This window comes from Corvus hawaiiensis, chromosome 26 (assembly GCF_020740725.1).
Source record: "Corvus hawaiiensis isolate bCorHaw1 chromosome 26, bCorHaw1.pri.cur, whole genome shotgun sequence".
Taxonomy (NCBI): domain Eukaryota; kingdom Metazoa; phylum Chordata; class Aves; order Passeriformes; family Corvidae; genus Corvus; species Corvus hawaiiensis.
In genome coordinates, this window is record NC_063238.1 from 32,302,929 (window position 1) to 32,319,914 (window position 16,986).

A 16,986-nucleotide genomic window follows, 5' to 3' on the forward strand; every position below is an offset into this window, starting at 1 on the left:
AACAGCTCAGGAAGGCACTGAACTCCCCATTTCCTTTCAACATCCTCTCCCTCCTTTCAAGCTACAGCCCATCATTTCCCTCCTCAAACCCTACCCTGGGTTTGCTGACCAGACATCTGCGCAGGTCCCTGTCTCAGCAGAGACATGAGGATCCTGCCTGTGGTTGGTGTCCCCCTGCCTGTGCAGGCATAGCTGACAGAGCAGCAGCCACATCTTGAGCTCAGAATTCCTCCTGGTGCAGGGAGGGAGAAGTTAAATAAAACTCTGGGGAGGGATGACTATAAAAAGGACCTTTCTCATCATTCCTGGGGTTCATAGGAATAGCAATAGACATATACTGTATTTTATGGAGAAAGTTAAGTCATCTGCAAGGAGAGTCAGATCAAAGCTGAGGCAGAGGGACAGCAGGAAGGATGTGATTACCTCTGCTGGGATCTGACCAAAACTAATGCAGCCCTCACGGGAAGGGCACGGGGATATGCAGGGCCCAGTTCACACTGCAGCTCAACTTCTGCAGGAATAATTTAATACCTGAAGGCTACCACAGGCACAAGAGTGCTCACTCACTATCTAACTGTGCTCTATAGTTATCTGACAGAAGGGTTTTCCTTCTCTACAACAACCAACCGTACTGCAGAAATACAGACTTTCAATTTCAGGTCCTTCATGCATTTACCATCATATTCTCATAATTTTTCATTATTTACTTCTACCTATTCTTCTTTCCAGTCCCCTTGCAACGAGCACTTCATTTTATTATTTGCTCGTCTCTCACTGGCATGGGAAGAAATAGCAGGTGTGTTACAGATAAAGACTGTCAAAGCCTTTAAAACAGTACAGTGAATGAAAAGGCTGTTTTCAGCCTGAGTTTTCCTTAATATAGCCATTTACTGAAGGCACCTAAAGCAAGGAGAGAACGATGTCGCTGCTGGTAAAAATGGCCTGTGGAGGAACCTCGCTGAAGCTTGGAGAGGAAACTACTCTTCATGCTATTTCAGGTTTACGTCTTTCCTAAACTGGCTGATCGTTATTCCAGATAATGAAGACTGTTAATGTAATTAACAACTCTGTTCTGGTGCTTTACAAAGCAAACAAATAAGTTGCAGAATTAATAAGCTGCAAGGTTAAGTGACACAGGGCAAAAGCAGGATTCTTCATTTGGATATAAGTGCTCCACAGCAAGTCATTAGTTAGTATTTAAAAGTGCAGTTTCTAATTTAGGACACAGAGAAGGTTTTCCATTTGAGGTATGTGTAATTTCTAAAAGGTCAGATCAATTTTAAGATTATTACCAGATGTATATTATCAATATGAGAAATTGCATCCTTCTTGAACCACAAAAATCAAGAGACCAGGACCAAATTGCCTTGCTCTTCTTCCTGGACATTATAGGTGGGTAGTATTTCCAAATTTGTCTGTAATTTCCTTGCAAATAAGTTAGGCATTTCAGTAATAGTTTTTTTAACAAACACCCATTTTTCTAGCAGTTATTTATCTGGTGAAACCATATAATGATTTGTACTGGGTTAACAGGCAGTACAACCCAAAGCTTGATGTATGCTCAGCCTAAACATGCACAGGTATTTTCCAGACACAGAAGAGACACCTGGGGATCAGTATAACCTGGATTTCATTCCTAAAAATGCTGCTGGTTCAGACTGTGCAGCCTGACGAGGCAGCCACCATAGAGAAACAGTGACACACTGCCTAATGAAGCTTCCCAATCCCCTCCTCCTTGCAAACAGGTCACACTACTCGTCTTGCACTGGGATTTGCCTGTGTTACAAAACCTTCAGAAAATTAATGGTGTCCCTCCAAAAGTAATGACTTTTCTACCAGAACTGCCACCACCATGATGGAAGAGCTGAGAGTGCTAAGGGGAACAGTGGCAGCTGCAACCACAGACATGGCTGTGCCACATTTTTTAAAATGCTGCCTAGCAGATGCTGTGCTTCATGGGAAGGTGATTGAAGTCATATATGAATAAATAAGATCAGATACCATCAGATACATAATGTTAAATAATGGCAACATGTTTTAGCTATGTGGTGGGCTGGTGGTTTTCTCATGTAAAGACATTTTAAGCTCACTTTTACAATTTGGAAATGATATAAAACTTTTTAACTAAAGATCTCCATTTCTTTGAAAACTCATTTCTCTGTGATGAGAATAAGAACATGGCTCTGTTGCTGTCTACTTATTTTGCTAGCCTGTGAACATGCTTCCTAAGGAAATGGCAAGCATTTCATACTGGGGAAAAAAAATAACCTCAAATACACTCTCATGTCATTTGCCTAAATCTTGTTTGGACAGCTTGCACATCTCACAATTTTCCTGTTATCACTAGCTCCTCTGAATTAGAGTGAGAGCAGGGAGATAAATGTAATACTGCAATATACAGCTCGATACTGAAGATCACTCTGCTGCGACATGCCTTGCACTTCAGCACTAATACAATGATATGGTTATCTAAGGTTTGAGGAGACTGAACAGCCTGGAATATATTAACACACTTTTCATTTCAGAGATAGTGTCAGGAGCTGAAAAACAACTGGTTCACCATGCTGCTTTGCTTATTTCCCCTCAGGTCTTTTCTTCCCTCTGAAACCCACACCAGATTTGTGGGAGCAGCAACACCCTCGCCCTGCACAGGCAGAGCAACATGAACAGGAACCAAGTGCTGGGGTAAGATCTAGTGAGAAAAGCCTGTAAGGTCTCTTTTTCTGCAGCTTTAAAAATTAACATTCTAAAAGACAACTTGCTGCAATTCCTATTTTTAAGTTTCTCAAAGGAGCTTTGAGATAATTTTAAGAAGTCCACTGCCTGTAAGACATTTGACATCTGGAAAGGAGAACAGTCCCTGGCTGCAGAAATGCTTTTTCTTTCTTCCAAGCCCGCATGAAAAGTGTCACTGGCACAGCGAGGACAGAGAGATGCACAGCTCAGGGTTTCATTTAGTTTTGGGGTTTTTTTTTTCTTAACTGACCCAGCTTGACGCTGGCGCCTGGCTACAGTTTCAGCTGCCCCTGAAGCCGGTCATACTTTTGTGTGGCTGGCTGACTGCTGAATTGGCAAAAGCTACCTTTGCAAAACCCCTTTTGCCAGAACACCTTTCTGTGTTTGCATTAAAGAAGAAAAAATTTTGATAAAGCTTTTGCCAATGATATTTTGGTCTATTGGAGCAGAGTGATAAAATAAACCACCATTTCCTCAGTGTTGTAGCTCTTCAGTTCAAGAGCAGAACTTGCTCCTCACAAAGGAACCCAGTGGTAGATGGGTAACTGTAAGGAGAAGAGCAGCGATGCCTGTTTCAGCTCCTCTGTAAGTCATGAGATGTGCAGAAGCATTAAAAATGGGGGGCGGGGGGGGGGGGGGGGGGCGGAGCTAGAGAGGACATTTCTACAAGGATTGAAAGCATTCCTGGAAGGAACAGAAACAGAAACAATACACACTTGGAAAAATTCCTCAATTTAGATGACATTACTAATTCTTTTCTTTTATTTGGTTGCTAAAAGTATCTTTACAGGGAGCATTATAAAAAGACAAAACCTAGAAGGATTAAAACACACATGTAACTATTCCCTTATGCTTTGCACAACTGTTAAATGCACATGTCTTGCTGAAGTGAAAAGACAAATACAGGAAACACAAAGTGATGAGGAGTGCACACACTTCATTACAAACCAGTACTTGGTATTTCTCTTAGTTACAGAGAAGTTTTAGGACGCTGGTGACTAATACAACTCCTTAATCCTTGCTCAGCTTTAGAAACCTTCCTCATAAGGCCAAGGTCAGGACAAGGCTACTTCCTTAATAAAAGAGGGAATATGGCATCTCTAATGATTGCTTCTGGCTGTTTTCCTCCTTGCCTGTAAGAAGGCCACAGTGAACATTTGCTTTCTTAAAGTGATGCAGAGCTCTCTATTTACCGTCAGACAGACCCTCACTGCCCACCAAGAACCTGAAGGTGGACTTGCAAGATGGAAGTTCCAGGTTGAAGACCACAAGTTTAGTGCTTTCTTCACAGGGAAGTTCAGTTAAGGTGGTAGAATCCTGTTAGCATGCAATGGCTTAGTATCTTAGATAACCTATTATTTATTTTAATGTTACCCACCTGAGGGAGGCTCCCCTAATGAATCTATTTTTGTAGTATCATGAAGGTTGAAATTTAGAGCTAAGTTTAGAGCAGAGTGATATAAAAAATATCAAACCAGGAAACAGCTTAATTGAAGCAGAGAGTAATCACAGCAAATTACAGTGAAATTTCTATGGGATTACATTTTGCATTCCCCAAACAAGCAGAGGAATTCAGCTCACAGTCTTTCCATTTTGCTGAGAATTCACTTTAAGGATATGCTACGTGAGTAATATAATATGATGCCATAAAAGCTGTCTAAGATGTTTAATGGTTAATGCACCATTAAACCATGGTGGGAAGCCCATGCTGGAGGGATGGGAAGCCCATGCTGGAGCTGGCTCCAGGCTGGACTGGTGGTCCTGTGGAGAGAGGTGCCCACCCTGGAGCAGGTTTGCTGGCAGGACCTGTGACGCTGCAGGGGATCTATGCTGCAGCAGTTTGTGAGGAACTGCTGCCATGGGAAGGACTCACATTGGACAAGTTAATGGAGGACTGGCTCCTGTGGGAGGGACCCCACCCTGGAGAATGGGAGGAGTGTGAGGAGTCCTCCCCTGAGGAGGAAGGAGCAGCAGGGACAAGGTGTGATGAACTGACCACAACCCCATTCCCATCCATTTGTGCCACAGGGAGGGGAGAAAGGTAGAGAAAAATCACAAGTAAGGGAAGAAGGCAGGGGAAAGGTTTTTTAAGATTTGGTTTTATTTTCTCATTACCCTACTCTGGTTTGTTTGGTAATAAATTCAATTAATTTTTCCCCAAGTTGAGTCTGTTTAGCCCACGATGGTAATTGGTGAATTATCTTTCCCTGCCCTAATCTCAACTAATATGCCTTTTGTTTAATTTTCTCTCCCCTGTCCAGCTGAAGAGGGGGAGTGATAGAGTGGCTTTGGTGGGCACCTGGCATCCAGGCAGGATCAAACAACCACACTGGTATTCACAGTGCACTTCCACAAATCACTGCAGAATTTAATTTCTTCCCACTAACAAACAGGTTTCGCACAAGGAGCATCTGTGGTCAGCACCTCCCCCCTGCCTTGAGCACCTGCTCTGAAACAGTATAGAAACAGCTGGCATATATACAGTATATGCAGGTTATCATTCTTTCATGCACGCTTTACTGCCCACAGCTCAGTAACAAAATAAAAGGAATTTCACATCACTTTTTGCCATATGTAGGGATTTTCTCTACTTTTCAGCCTGACTCTAACATGAGAGAAGGGTGGGAGCTTTTGACCTCAGTTACTACTGCACAGTTCTGGATGGTTTTTAGTGAAAAAACCAAGTTGCCTTTTGAGTAACAATGTCACTGCAAATCTCTCATGTCTAATTCTTGGTAACAGCCACCATAAATACACTGGAACATGCACAGAGCCACAGCCTGACCCTAACAAAGGCAAAACAAGTTTCACCACTAAATTTAGACAGACCTCAAAATGGTCCATAATGAGTAACACAAAATAAGATTTCAGCCCATAGGGGGAAAAAGTCAAAAGAAAAAAAAAAAAAAGAGAAAGAGAGAAGCATGTGAATGGGATATTGTGTAGTAACTGTAAGAAGAGGAAATTCATAAACCAGAAGCCATGTTTCCACTTAAGATGATCTGTGAATATTATGCTTATGAGATCTATGTGATCTGCTACAGAGCAGTTACCCTTTCAGAGGAAAGGATTTTGCAACAGAAGAAGCCTCTTATGTTCAGCTTTTTATAAGTTTAGAGATATACAAAAAGGAAAACAAGATTAAAGATTCTGTGGCTGCATAGTTTAATACTGCTAAAATTTACTTACTAATGCTTCAATGTTTTAATCCCAAATTATTCCCCTAAACTTTTACATTTTCTACAGCAGCCAAAGAGTTGTGCTGTTGTCACCACTCTGTGAGCTTAGAGGGAGGGACAGAAAAATATACAAAATCTGCTGAGTCTTTGCAATCTTTGCATCACTGCAAGTGGTGTAGAGCGAACCACATTTTGCTAAAAACTAATGGTGTGCCTTCTTAAAGGACACTAGATAGAAATATGGCACCTGTGCCTGTGGCTTCCATATTTTCATCTACAAAATCCCAAAAAGAGATAAAACATACAGTATTTTTTTTCAGGGCAGTTACAGTCAGTTTTCCACATCTTTGCTGGATGCACAAGGTGAAAGGGCAGTGTGTACACAGTGGCCATTTTCCCACACACCCCAGCTGGAGGGGCAGAGATGCTCTGAACAGCTGCCCAGGCAGTAGATGGATGGGAATTATTTCTAGGCACAATTCTAACACTGCTAATGTAGCAAATCCACACTTACCAGTTGGTACAGTGCCTAAAATGAATTCTGAGACTACTGATTTAAAATCAGATAATCTAATACTGATACCACCCCTGTGTATTCATGGATCATCTTTCCATGGGTCAACAGACCCCAAACTACTCTCAAACTGAACGCCAGGTTTTCTCTATGCATAAAACCTTTTAAGACTCAATCTTTGGAAGATGGGCAAGAGTTGCAATTGCAAGCTCAGCCTTACAGGATGCTCAGCTCAAATGCAGGGTTACAATTAAAGAACAAGCTACCAGCCTTTATGGGAATTCCAGATCGTGCCCAGCTCCAGATCGAGGTCAGGCACAGCAGAGTGGTGGCCCATGGACTAAGTACCTCCCTAGCTGGGAGTAGGAAGGTGACAACTCATATACCTGATGGGAGTTGTAACAGCAGGTGAACCCAAGGGCTGGTGTCAGTTTTTATGACTCGTGTCCCATCCCTGAACTTGACGCGAGACTTTTTGATCTCCCAGGAAAGTCTTTGTTAATTGGCATGCAGAAGAAAAGACTTACGGGGACGTTATAGTTTTCTGCTTGGTTTTTTAAAGCACAAAAATTGGCACATTAAGAAAAGAAAGGTCTTCAAGGAAAGTTAAATCAATCCCCAGAATCTCATTTAGTCTCTCTACTTCCAGACAAGGCTGAATTCAGGAACAGAGAATAAGAGATAGAGAACTTAGAAATGAAAATGTTTTTGTTACCTTTTCTGCAAGCCAGCCTAGATGCCTAATCTCTCGACTTCCAGCAATCCCTGTTTTACCCAGCTGGTCTCTGACCTCTGCAATCACCCTGGGGATGAGCTCATTGACACTGGAGTGGATGGCATTGAACCAGGCCTGGGCTGTAGCTGAATCCTTACTCCTGAGCACCACGGTGTGCTTGGCATCAGGTGAATGAACTTCAATAATTCTAGAAAAATGGGGGAAAAACATTATGTTCATTCATATACTAATAGGCAGCTAAATTTATTACCTCGTTTAGTGAATGCAATGAGTTAAAAATTAGGATACTAATATTGAGACCTAGCACTAAAAACTTACCTTTACAACACCAGAATAGAGTAGGATCATCTTAACTGGGGACAGGTCTCTACTGGAATTATGATAACATCCCTGGGAAGGGGATTTGCCAGTGCTGATGCAATCCCACATACAGCGTGTCAATAGGAGTTTCAATTATAAAGGCAAGACGAAAATTCACTGACATGGACACCACCCAGAACTGCAAACTGCATGGAAGATGACTGTAGAGAAGCCAGGGATAAGCTGCTCCCTTCCTTAGCTGGGTATCATGGCTCAACCAGAGTTCTTCAGTGTGTTTATTTTACACATGCAGAGATAAATGAAAACCATCCTCATCCCAAACAGAGGAATTTTCCTAGGATTCTGTGGTTTCAGTGCATTAACCAGAGGCCTAGCACAACTGGCCTTCTCTAGGAGTTACCAGCATCCTCAATGCTCCATTTAGATCCTGCAAAGAGTGGCAACAAGAAAGTGCTAACAGCAACCATGTGATTGCTGCTGGCAGGCACCTTTTACAGATTTTCAAACTCCTGTGGAAAGAGATGAGTTTTGTTTCAAAGAAAACATTCCTACTAGACTATCCTGTGGGTTTCCACCGTGGTTTGAAAAGTACAACTGAACACAGTTTTCAGGAAAACAAATCCTGTTCATTGTGGTTATGGGACCTGTGCCAACACCTTTGCTAAAAACAGCAACAACAAAAGTGCTTTGACAGGCAGCTGCAGCTATTTCAGCTCTGTTCTCAGTGAAGTTATTAGTTATTAGCGGGGCTTTGTGTGCTCTTTATAGCTTTGTGGGCCATTTTACTTGAACTTCTGTTAAATAACCCACAAAGTAATAGCCTGTTTTATCTTTATGTGGCAATTATAAAACAAAGCCCTGGTCATTGCCCATCACTCAACCCTGTATCACATTTGTGCTTTTTTATTATAAAAGTACAGTGACAGCCCCAAGTTACCCTCACAAATTCGACCTGGGATCTGAGCCTAAGCATGTACTTCTGTCCTGTGTATGGCTGCCCAGTCTCTGGGACACACAATGACTCCTTTCTGCAGCAGAAAATTAATTAGTTCAGTGGAATTTATTCAAAACAGTACTATAATGCAAATATTTGTTGTGCAATTACAAAATCCTGCAATTTGGAGCTTAACTAACAATTAATAGGTTTTAATTATTTGGTTAAACCAGAGCAGAGTCCAGAACTGAGGGTGACTCGATCTGCACAGCTCTCTGGGGCTCAGAGAGGAAGGATCCCTGGTTTCATGTTTGTCCATTTTGGGAAAGGGAGATTTCCACGTAGACACTGTTCTAAATATAGAAAAGGTCATGATTTTCCAAACTCAGCAGCTGAACTGTTCAGGGTCTTAAATCACTGGATAGCTTAAAAAGTGGCTTGATTTTTCAGGAAGCACTAAGCCAACATAATAATGCATATTTCCTCAGTAAAGCTGCCGCAGCTCAGCACTGTCTGAAAATTAATGTTCTTATTTAGCCACTCCAGGATGCACCAAACATTCAGTTTCAGGTACCAAAGCAAAATTCCTTGATACATGATGGCAGTCTTGTGAACTAGAAAACTATATTTATAGATAGGCATGTTCCAAATCACACTCTCATTTTTTCTGAACTGCTAGAAACAGCCATCTCCTTCATGGTTATGATTTAGCTATTTGAGTCCACTGATCATTACGATCATGCACAGCCACCATACCCTGGTCTGTCTTCATCAGAAACTCTCCCACTGCTGAGTCCCACTGCAAATCTGGAGTTTGAGCATCTTCTTGTAGGCAGGCACCACCAAAACCAAACTAGACAGGCTTGGATTTTCAAAATACATTGTGGCAATCAGTGAAATGTTGCTTATTACTTACAGAACAGTTTTTGCCAGGAGATCTTAGAGCATTTCAAAAATGAGGCCACTGACAGCATCCTCATTTCACTACCAAAAAAGTGGAAAAGTGAAGAACCCAGACAAGGCAGGGAACAGGCCAGAAGCAGCAATCCAGATCTTCAGTCCTCTGTGTCCCATTTTAATACTTCTTTTAAAAACAGAATTTATTTGGACAACACAGCAGTATTGTGCTGCATTTGAAAAACGTTAACACACCATATAGAATGTGTGAAACAGTGCTCTTTACAAAGCCTGCGGTTTCTACATGGGAACTCCCACCTACAAGGTCACTGCACATCATGCAGTACACAAAGTGCTGAACACAGGCTCTAAATACTCAGAATAAAGTGCTGCTTTTTCAGTTGCAAAGGAGCAGCAGCAAACTAGTGTGATTTCTTTATAAGTTAGCGTCATAGCAGGTTTCAACTTAAAAATAAATTATTGAGAGCTGAAAGAGTTTCCAAATGGCAACTTGCTTACCTCCAATTTGTAAATTCTTCCTTCAAGCGGATTAACATACAAACAGGTATTTTAGTACTTATGCCTTCATCAAAGTGTATTTTCCTTGATGGTGACTATTTAAGTATTTGAACAAGAGTTCTATCCTCTAAAATAATGAACATATAGACAGTTCTTAAAAATTCTGTTTAAGGGGTTCTAAACCATGCATGTTCTTTCTAATATCTAGACACAGAAATGTGATATCAAAGTCTAAATTCTAGTATACATATGCATACACACGTACTGAGCCATGCTTGCAAAATACTCATCCTTCAGTGACTTCTAATGGAGCTAGCTTGGGAATGCTTGCCAGTCATCAAAGTTTGATGGTGATGCACTAACAATTGCAGAAAGTCTTCCTCGTTCCCTGAGCTGAGTAACAAGATGACTGGACAATACTACTACACTTCTCAAAAGTTAGTTCAAAACAGGAATCCATGTTACTTTGACAGCACTGAAAATGATTCTTTTTATCTGTGGCACTTGTCCACTCACAGAAATACATTTGCAAGCATCATTCCTTAGCTAGCTGCTATGTAGGCTGACTTTCATTTATACACCTTAAAGTCTAAATCCTCAACTGTCTGCACTCTGCTACTACTGGCTATTGCTGAAAGATCTGGACTAGAAAACCTTAGGAAACCGAGCTTGCAGATTTCCACCAAAAATCCAGGACTCCTGTCTCCACAGTTGTCATAGGTTAGCAAGCATAGTCCCGGAAGGGATGTCCTTGCCAAGGGGTGCTTACAGTTTCCTCTGGGACCTGGCAGAACCTATCAGGTGGCCAGTTTGAATATGGACAATTCTTTAAGCCACTTAAAGTTGTGATCGCCTCTGTGATCCACACTTAAGAATAGACAAACCCCCCCCAAGCTCTCTCTCGTTTCCAGTGCTGGGACAGGTGGCTGCGGGGCCCATGTAGGGGCCAGCAGGCCGGGCCAGGCCACGGCCATCCTGGAGCCGATGGACCTGTTCCAGCCGTGGAACCCCCCCCCACTGCCTTGCCGTGGGCAGCCGGAGCGGCTCGGCTCTCCCCCCTCTCCACTGTGATAAGAAAAATTCAACATTCCAGCTGCAAAGCTGCAAGGCTGAGGTGAGATTAACCCTTTTACTGCTGTGAAGAGCTGAAAACCTGAGGGAAGAGAGAGAGGAGATGCTTAAAGCTGAAATTCTGTTGTGAAGCTATGATATAGCAGAGTATCCCGTTGTAATTTCATGAAGATATGGGGGGTGGAGTGTTCAACTCGTAAGCAAAAGCACCTGCACTGAGATAGGCAGATGCTGACGCAGCTGTAATTCCATGAGACATTTGGACAGGGAGAGATGAACCAGATGAGGACTTTTGCTCCACACGGGAAAGGAGAAAACCTCAGTCCCTAGAGATGGACCAGATGAGGACTTTTGATCCACACGGGAAAGGAGAAAACCTCAGTCCCTAGATATGCTCCCAGAGATAGTCCTAAAGATGAAGATGATGAAGACCCTTTGCTCCCAGGGAAGGAGAAGGGCCTCTGTTTTTGTTTCTGAACAGCTCAACCTTAAAATTGTACCCCAAAAAAAGGGAAAAGCTGCAAGTTGGGGGAAGGGACTCACATGCGAGCAGAGAGACTCCTCTTCCTAAATGGACTGAACAATATTTGGAAGTGGGCGGCTGTCTCGTTGTGATAATGTTTTCATAGCATGAGCAAGAAGAGACTTCTCTTTCTAAATGGACTGAACAAGGTTATTATGGAAGTGGTAAACAGACTGAAGGGTTGTCTTTTTACATTGTCAGTGGGAGAAGGGAGGAAGGTGGGGGAAGGAGGAGAGTTCTGAAGGTGGTATAATTTTTTTTTCCTCTTTTAGGTCTGTTAATAAACTTCTTTATATTCTTTCAAGTTTGGTGCCTGCTTTGCATTTCTCCTAATTCTTATCTCACAGAAGATAAACAGTAATGAGTATTTTGGACCAAACCACTACAACAGTCAACTGGGATGGAGATACTAAAAGAAACTAAATCTTCTCAGAAAGCCATGGGCTCTGACTGCAATCAGATGCTGAAAGTGCTGCATCCCTATAAACTCTTTCCTTTTCTGCCTTTCAGCCCACGCTGCTTTGATTCACCAGTCCAATTGGATGATGCTTTCTGTATAGCAGCTGACTGATGGCATTTCCATACTTTCTGAAAAGCAAAAAAATACCAGTGACCTTAATAAACTCTAAGACTAAGACACTTAAATGTTTCCAGCAGTCCAGCCATTATAGTTTTGATTTGTTCCTTGGCTAAACTGACCACCTCTTAGTGACTTCTGTTTATCTGCAGTTCAGTGATGAAGTTCCTTTAATTCCCCACTGAATTGAAATATTTAGGGCAATGCCACAGCTGTGTTTATTCTCACACTCCACCACAGTTATGTAAATACTGCATATGGAGCTGTTTCTGATAAAGCCCATACCAACCCAAAGGAATTATATGTTAGCTCTAGATGACTGCCAAGATGCGCGGCATCCCTCCAGCTTGGCAATGCATATGAATGATATCACATTTTCTCAGAGATCATTTGGCAAACCTTACCATAAAAGAGTAATTTTCTCTCTCCTTCTCAAAGACCCTCAGTGAGCTGAGGAGTGTTTCCAGCATCCCCTTCTCCACCCGCAGAACACAGGGGTGACACAAAACCCAGCGCTTCCAAATGCTGTAACCTGGCACATAAGAGGAAAACGCCCTCCCTTGCTTCATCAGACTTTTTACTTTACAGAGGATCACAAGAAGTTGAAAGCAAATGTTTGGTAGACCCTACTCATTCCACATTTGATAAAGCTTCTTTCTGCAGGAGTGTTCATTATCTAAGAAGTACGTTTTATCAAAACTCTTCAAAGTACTTCTACCACCAGCATTGGCTCAGGACCAAATCAGGCACTGAGTTACAGTTCATGACTCTTCCTGGCTCAGATTATGTATTCAGTGACTGATAAAAGTGTGGAGTAAATCCCTTGAAGTTAATGATAAGCTGGAGCCAGAGTTATTCAAGTCCATCACACTACTTTGATTTTCCCTGGCACAGTGAGGAACAAAACAGTCTGTCACTGACTTTGCAAACTTAAAGATCAATCAAAGGCCAAACTGTTCACTCTATCTCCTCCATCACTCTCGACACAAGAAATCAAGGTAAGTAATTTTTTTTTTCTGAGAATACAAACATAGGAGCCTTTCCAGGAAAAGGGAGGATTTAGAAGAACATAATCTGATTTATATTTAAATAGTTTTAAGTTTTGTTATAAAATAAATTTTAAAAAACTGTTAAGGTTCTTTTGAATTCTACATGTAGCATCAGGAGATGAATCAGGAACAGAATACATGACAATTAAGCAATGGAAACTTTGGGCTTAGTCTGCAAGGAAAGTATTCCAGAGAGAGACTGTTAGGCTTGCAAGGAATTCCCCAGCATACTCTCTGAAGAAGCATCTTCATTTGATGAACCTAAATGGAGGTGAAAGCAATTTTACCAAGCAAGCGCTACTTGGTAATCAAGTGGAATTTTTCTCTGTGAAAGACTCTCGGTCCCCTTGCTGTCAGGAGGGTACTTGCTGCATTAACAGTTACTTGGTGACTTTCAGCATACAGGGCTAAAAACAATGTAGATACTTTCTTGGGAGCTGGACTAGACTGATGTCCAACCAGAGGGTTTATATATCACTAATGAGCTGTCACAGTTGATTTCATTTCTATTTGCCACCAGCTGGGCTTTAATAAAAGGGATATCAGTGGAGCTGTGCCACATGCAAGTAAAGAAAGGATTTGGTTCTGCAATGGACTTGCTCACACCACTGCCCGCAGATGCTGACCAATCTGCAGAGACATCACACACTGCCTTCTCCACCCAGAGAAACCACAAAAGTAATTGAATAGTTTTTAAATGTATATGAATATTAAGGAGAAGGACTCTTACCCCACCCACAGTGCCCAAAAGACCTCTCATCTTTTACTTTCTTGAATTTTTCTTTTATATTCTGGTTGTAATTGTACTGAATATTGGTAATCCAGGAATACAGAGTCCAGGCTTCTTCACAGCGGATTCAGCATAAGCGCTGTTTCAAGGAGCAGTTGGGGTCAGTTATTTGGGAAAAAAACCACCAACAGCATTATTTCATAGAGATGTCAGGAATTTGGTTTAACTTTAGAAGATGCTGAAACTTTAGGAACAGAAGATGTGATTGGTATATTCAATACACTGACCACAGCTCCCTGAAGCAGCTGTTTTCCCTGAAGCAAAGCCACAGCCAAATTCAAAGCATCTTCTGCAGCAAAGCAAACCTTCTGCAGCTGGAGCTGCATCTGGGCTTGGCAAAGAGCGTATGACTGTAGCTGGTAATAGTAGTAAATGATCCCTTCAAATTGAGAAGAGAGTGGAGGGTCTCATGCTGCTGCATAAATAAGAGATCATGGGTTTGGAGATGAATTAGATGCCTTCTGAGAAGGAATGCCACTGCTGCTGTTAGGAAGTGCTGTAGTAGGACCCAGGAAAAAGAAGAGGATGTGATCCACAAGCATGGGTGAAAACTGATACGGAAACAGGAAAAATTAGTAGGGCTGCTGACAGATCAACTCTGTCTTGTGGATGAACTGTCATAGAAGATAGTCTTGCTGGAATAGAGAAAAGGCAGGTACACCTTATCTAGCAGGGTATGTCTCAATGTCTCATTATTTTATATGCCTGCTTTTTGGCTCCCACGATCAAGAACCCCAGGGATCACTGCTTACCCAAGTGAAGCAAACCAGAAGCCAGACAACCATGACTACAAAGCCACGAATCCCCTCTGCATCAATTACTGGCCTCTGAGTGCTCTGGGGAGAGCCACCACCTGGGAGCCAGTCTCCCAGAGATACTGCCAGCTTCTTTGGGACAGTGTCCATGGGTCACCTCCTGACACCTTCACTACTGGCAGCAGACCCATCTTCCCACTGAATAGACACAGAGACTGATGGAAAAGCTGTATGTAAGTGATGAGAAGAAGTAGCAACTTCAGCAAAACTCTTACAACAGAAAAACAGGAATTTCCATCAGCAGAAACACAGGTGAAAGCAAGCTAGAAGTGACCAGAGAGCATTAAAATGGCAAAGTATCCACACACAGTCTAAGCACTAGGGATCAGCCTCAGCATCTACCAGTACTGAGCTGGGGCACCTCTGATGGCAGCCCACCACCCAGGGCTCACACCATGGATGTAATTTGCTGCCATACCAGTGACTACACAAGGTGCAAAAGGGAGCAGCTTTAAATACACCAGCTGAAAATCTTGCTCCTTAATTAATGGCAGATCAGGCCAGATCAGAGCTGTGATACTGAAATCCAATTTTCAGACCTGCTGGTAAGAGAGGGAAAGCCCAGCACTGAGAACAGGACAACAGCCAGGCAGGAAAAAGGGCCTTGAGGTTGTCACTCTCTCCAAGCCATAACACAAAGACTGTGGGACCTGAGAGCATAGCAAGAAACTGAAACCCTTGCACATCAACTTTCTTTCTTTGGGAGATCTCAAGGGTCTTTAAAGTTCTTTTCCATTATTTAGCACGAGCTTGGATGTCAGCACTTACATACCTTTACATACAGATGCACATAAGAACATGATTAACTATTTGTTCTCCTCTGCCCTGCAGCAGTCACACTGATCTTCCTTTCCCTTTATTCTGTGACACATTTCTTGCAGCATTTCTCTTTCTCCATCTCTCCAGAGCTTTATTTTTTTTTCCTTTTTTACAAATGTGCTTGTTAAGTAAAGTCTGCTGCAGTCTTCACTCTCTGGGTTGGCTGCTCTGCCTTGCTGGTTGGCTTCTTCCTCCATTAGTTATTCTTAATTTGTGCTCCTCTCTTCCCTCTGTGCATTTCTCAGGGCAGTTCCTTTTGTTTCGTTCTCCTTCACCTCATTCATTTCAAGTTCCTTTGCTCTTATTTCCATTTCTCAGCTCAACCCTCTACAGTTGAAGCTGATTGGAAAAATCAAAATTCTTTGACTTTTTCAAAACTCTCCTAACTGAAGCAATGGCTGAAAAAACCCAAGATGAAACACAAAAACCCATCAGCATTTTTTTTTCATTATTTAAATATTTTCACAGGAAAGAAAGACTTTGGTTAATAGTTTGTTATTCAAAAATCCAGCTGAAAACATTCTTCCAGCCTTAGTTACTGCCACCTCCTCATCACCCACATCCTTCCTCACCACCCAGCTCACAGTGACACATTTTACTCCTGTCAGGTCACGTTCAGTCCAGCTCCCACATAGACACACACATGTATACATAAAGTTTTATTTATAGTCACAGATATGCATGCATGCACAGACACTGCTTTTGACTTACATGTGCAGGAGGTTTACCCATTCCTGTTTGATTTATGCTGGAGATGGGAAGTACACCAGGAGCTCACCTGTCTGGCCCAGAAGGATGGGGAAGGGAGAAAGCCCCATGTCATTATGTCAGGGGAAAAGATTCAACTTTTTTTTTTCAAGAAAATGAGACATGCCTAATCCCAAATTCACCAGGACCTGCAGAGATTGAAGGTCAGCCACAACATTCTGTAACTATCCAGTTCTATGCTGGCATCTCAAACATCCTGCAGGAAAACTCAGGGGTTTCCACTGTGTCCCCAAATCCTGGCACATCTCCCAGTTCTCAAACTGTTGCACAGAGACTACAGCAGGCTGTTAAGACATTAGAAAGCTATCTTAACATGATTTAACAGAACAAGAACTATATCATGAAGAAAAAAAAAGAAGTAATGAAGTTCACCCTAGTTTGGTGATTTGTCTCAAAAAAGACAAAAATGCTCATATTTATGGAAAGAATAATCCTACAGAAGTGTCTGATCTCAGTGGCCTTTCAAGAAAGCTGAGAAGAAACTGAGGCTAAGATAAAAATTGGTATGACCTGGACTAAAACTGTTTGGCTGGTGGGGAGTTTCACACATGATGGAAAACAACTATTCTGCATGAATGAAAAAATTTTAAAATCACCATTTCTGCCTAGAGGCTTCAGAGCTCCAGCTCCTACAGGTTTGGAAAACTGTCCCTTATCAAGATTGATGACTGCAGCTTGCAAAATGCATCAGCTATTGCAGAGCTGCCCAAAAAGCAGATGATGTAGATGACGGAGAAC

General features: G+C 42.1%; 1 protein-coding gene across 1 annotated transcript in view; it reads right to left on the reverse strand.

Moving 5' to 3' along the window:
- Positions 1-16,986, reverse strand: part of SNTB1 (syntrophin beta 1) — a 110,295-nt gene that overhangs the window by 32,601 nt on the left and 60,708 nt on the right. The window contains exon 3 of the mRNA XM_048286253.1: positions 7,145-7,352. Coding sequence (XP_048142210.1) covers positions 7,145-7,352 — 208 coding nt within the window. The remainder of the gene's footprint in view (positions 1-7,144; positions 7,353-16,986) is intronic.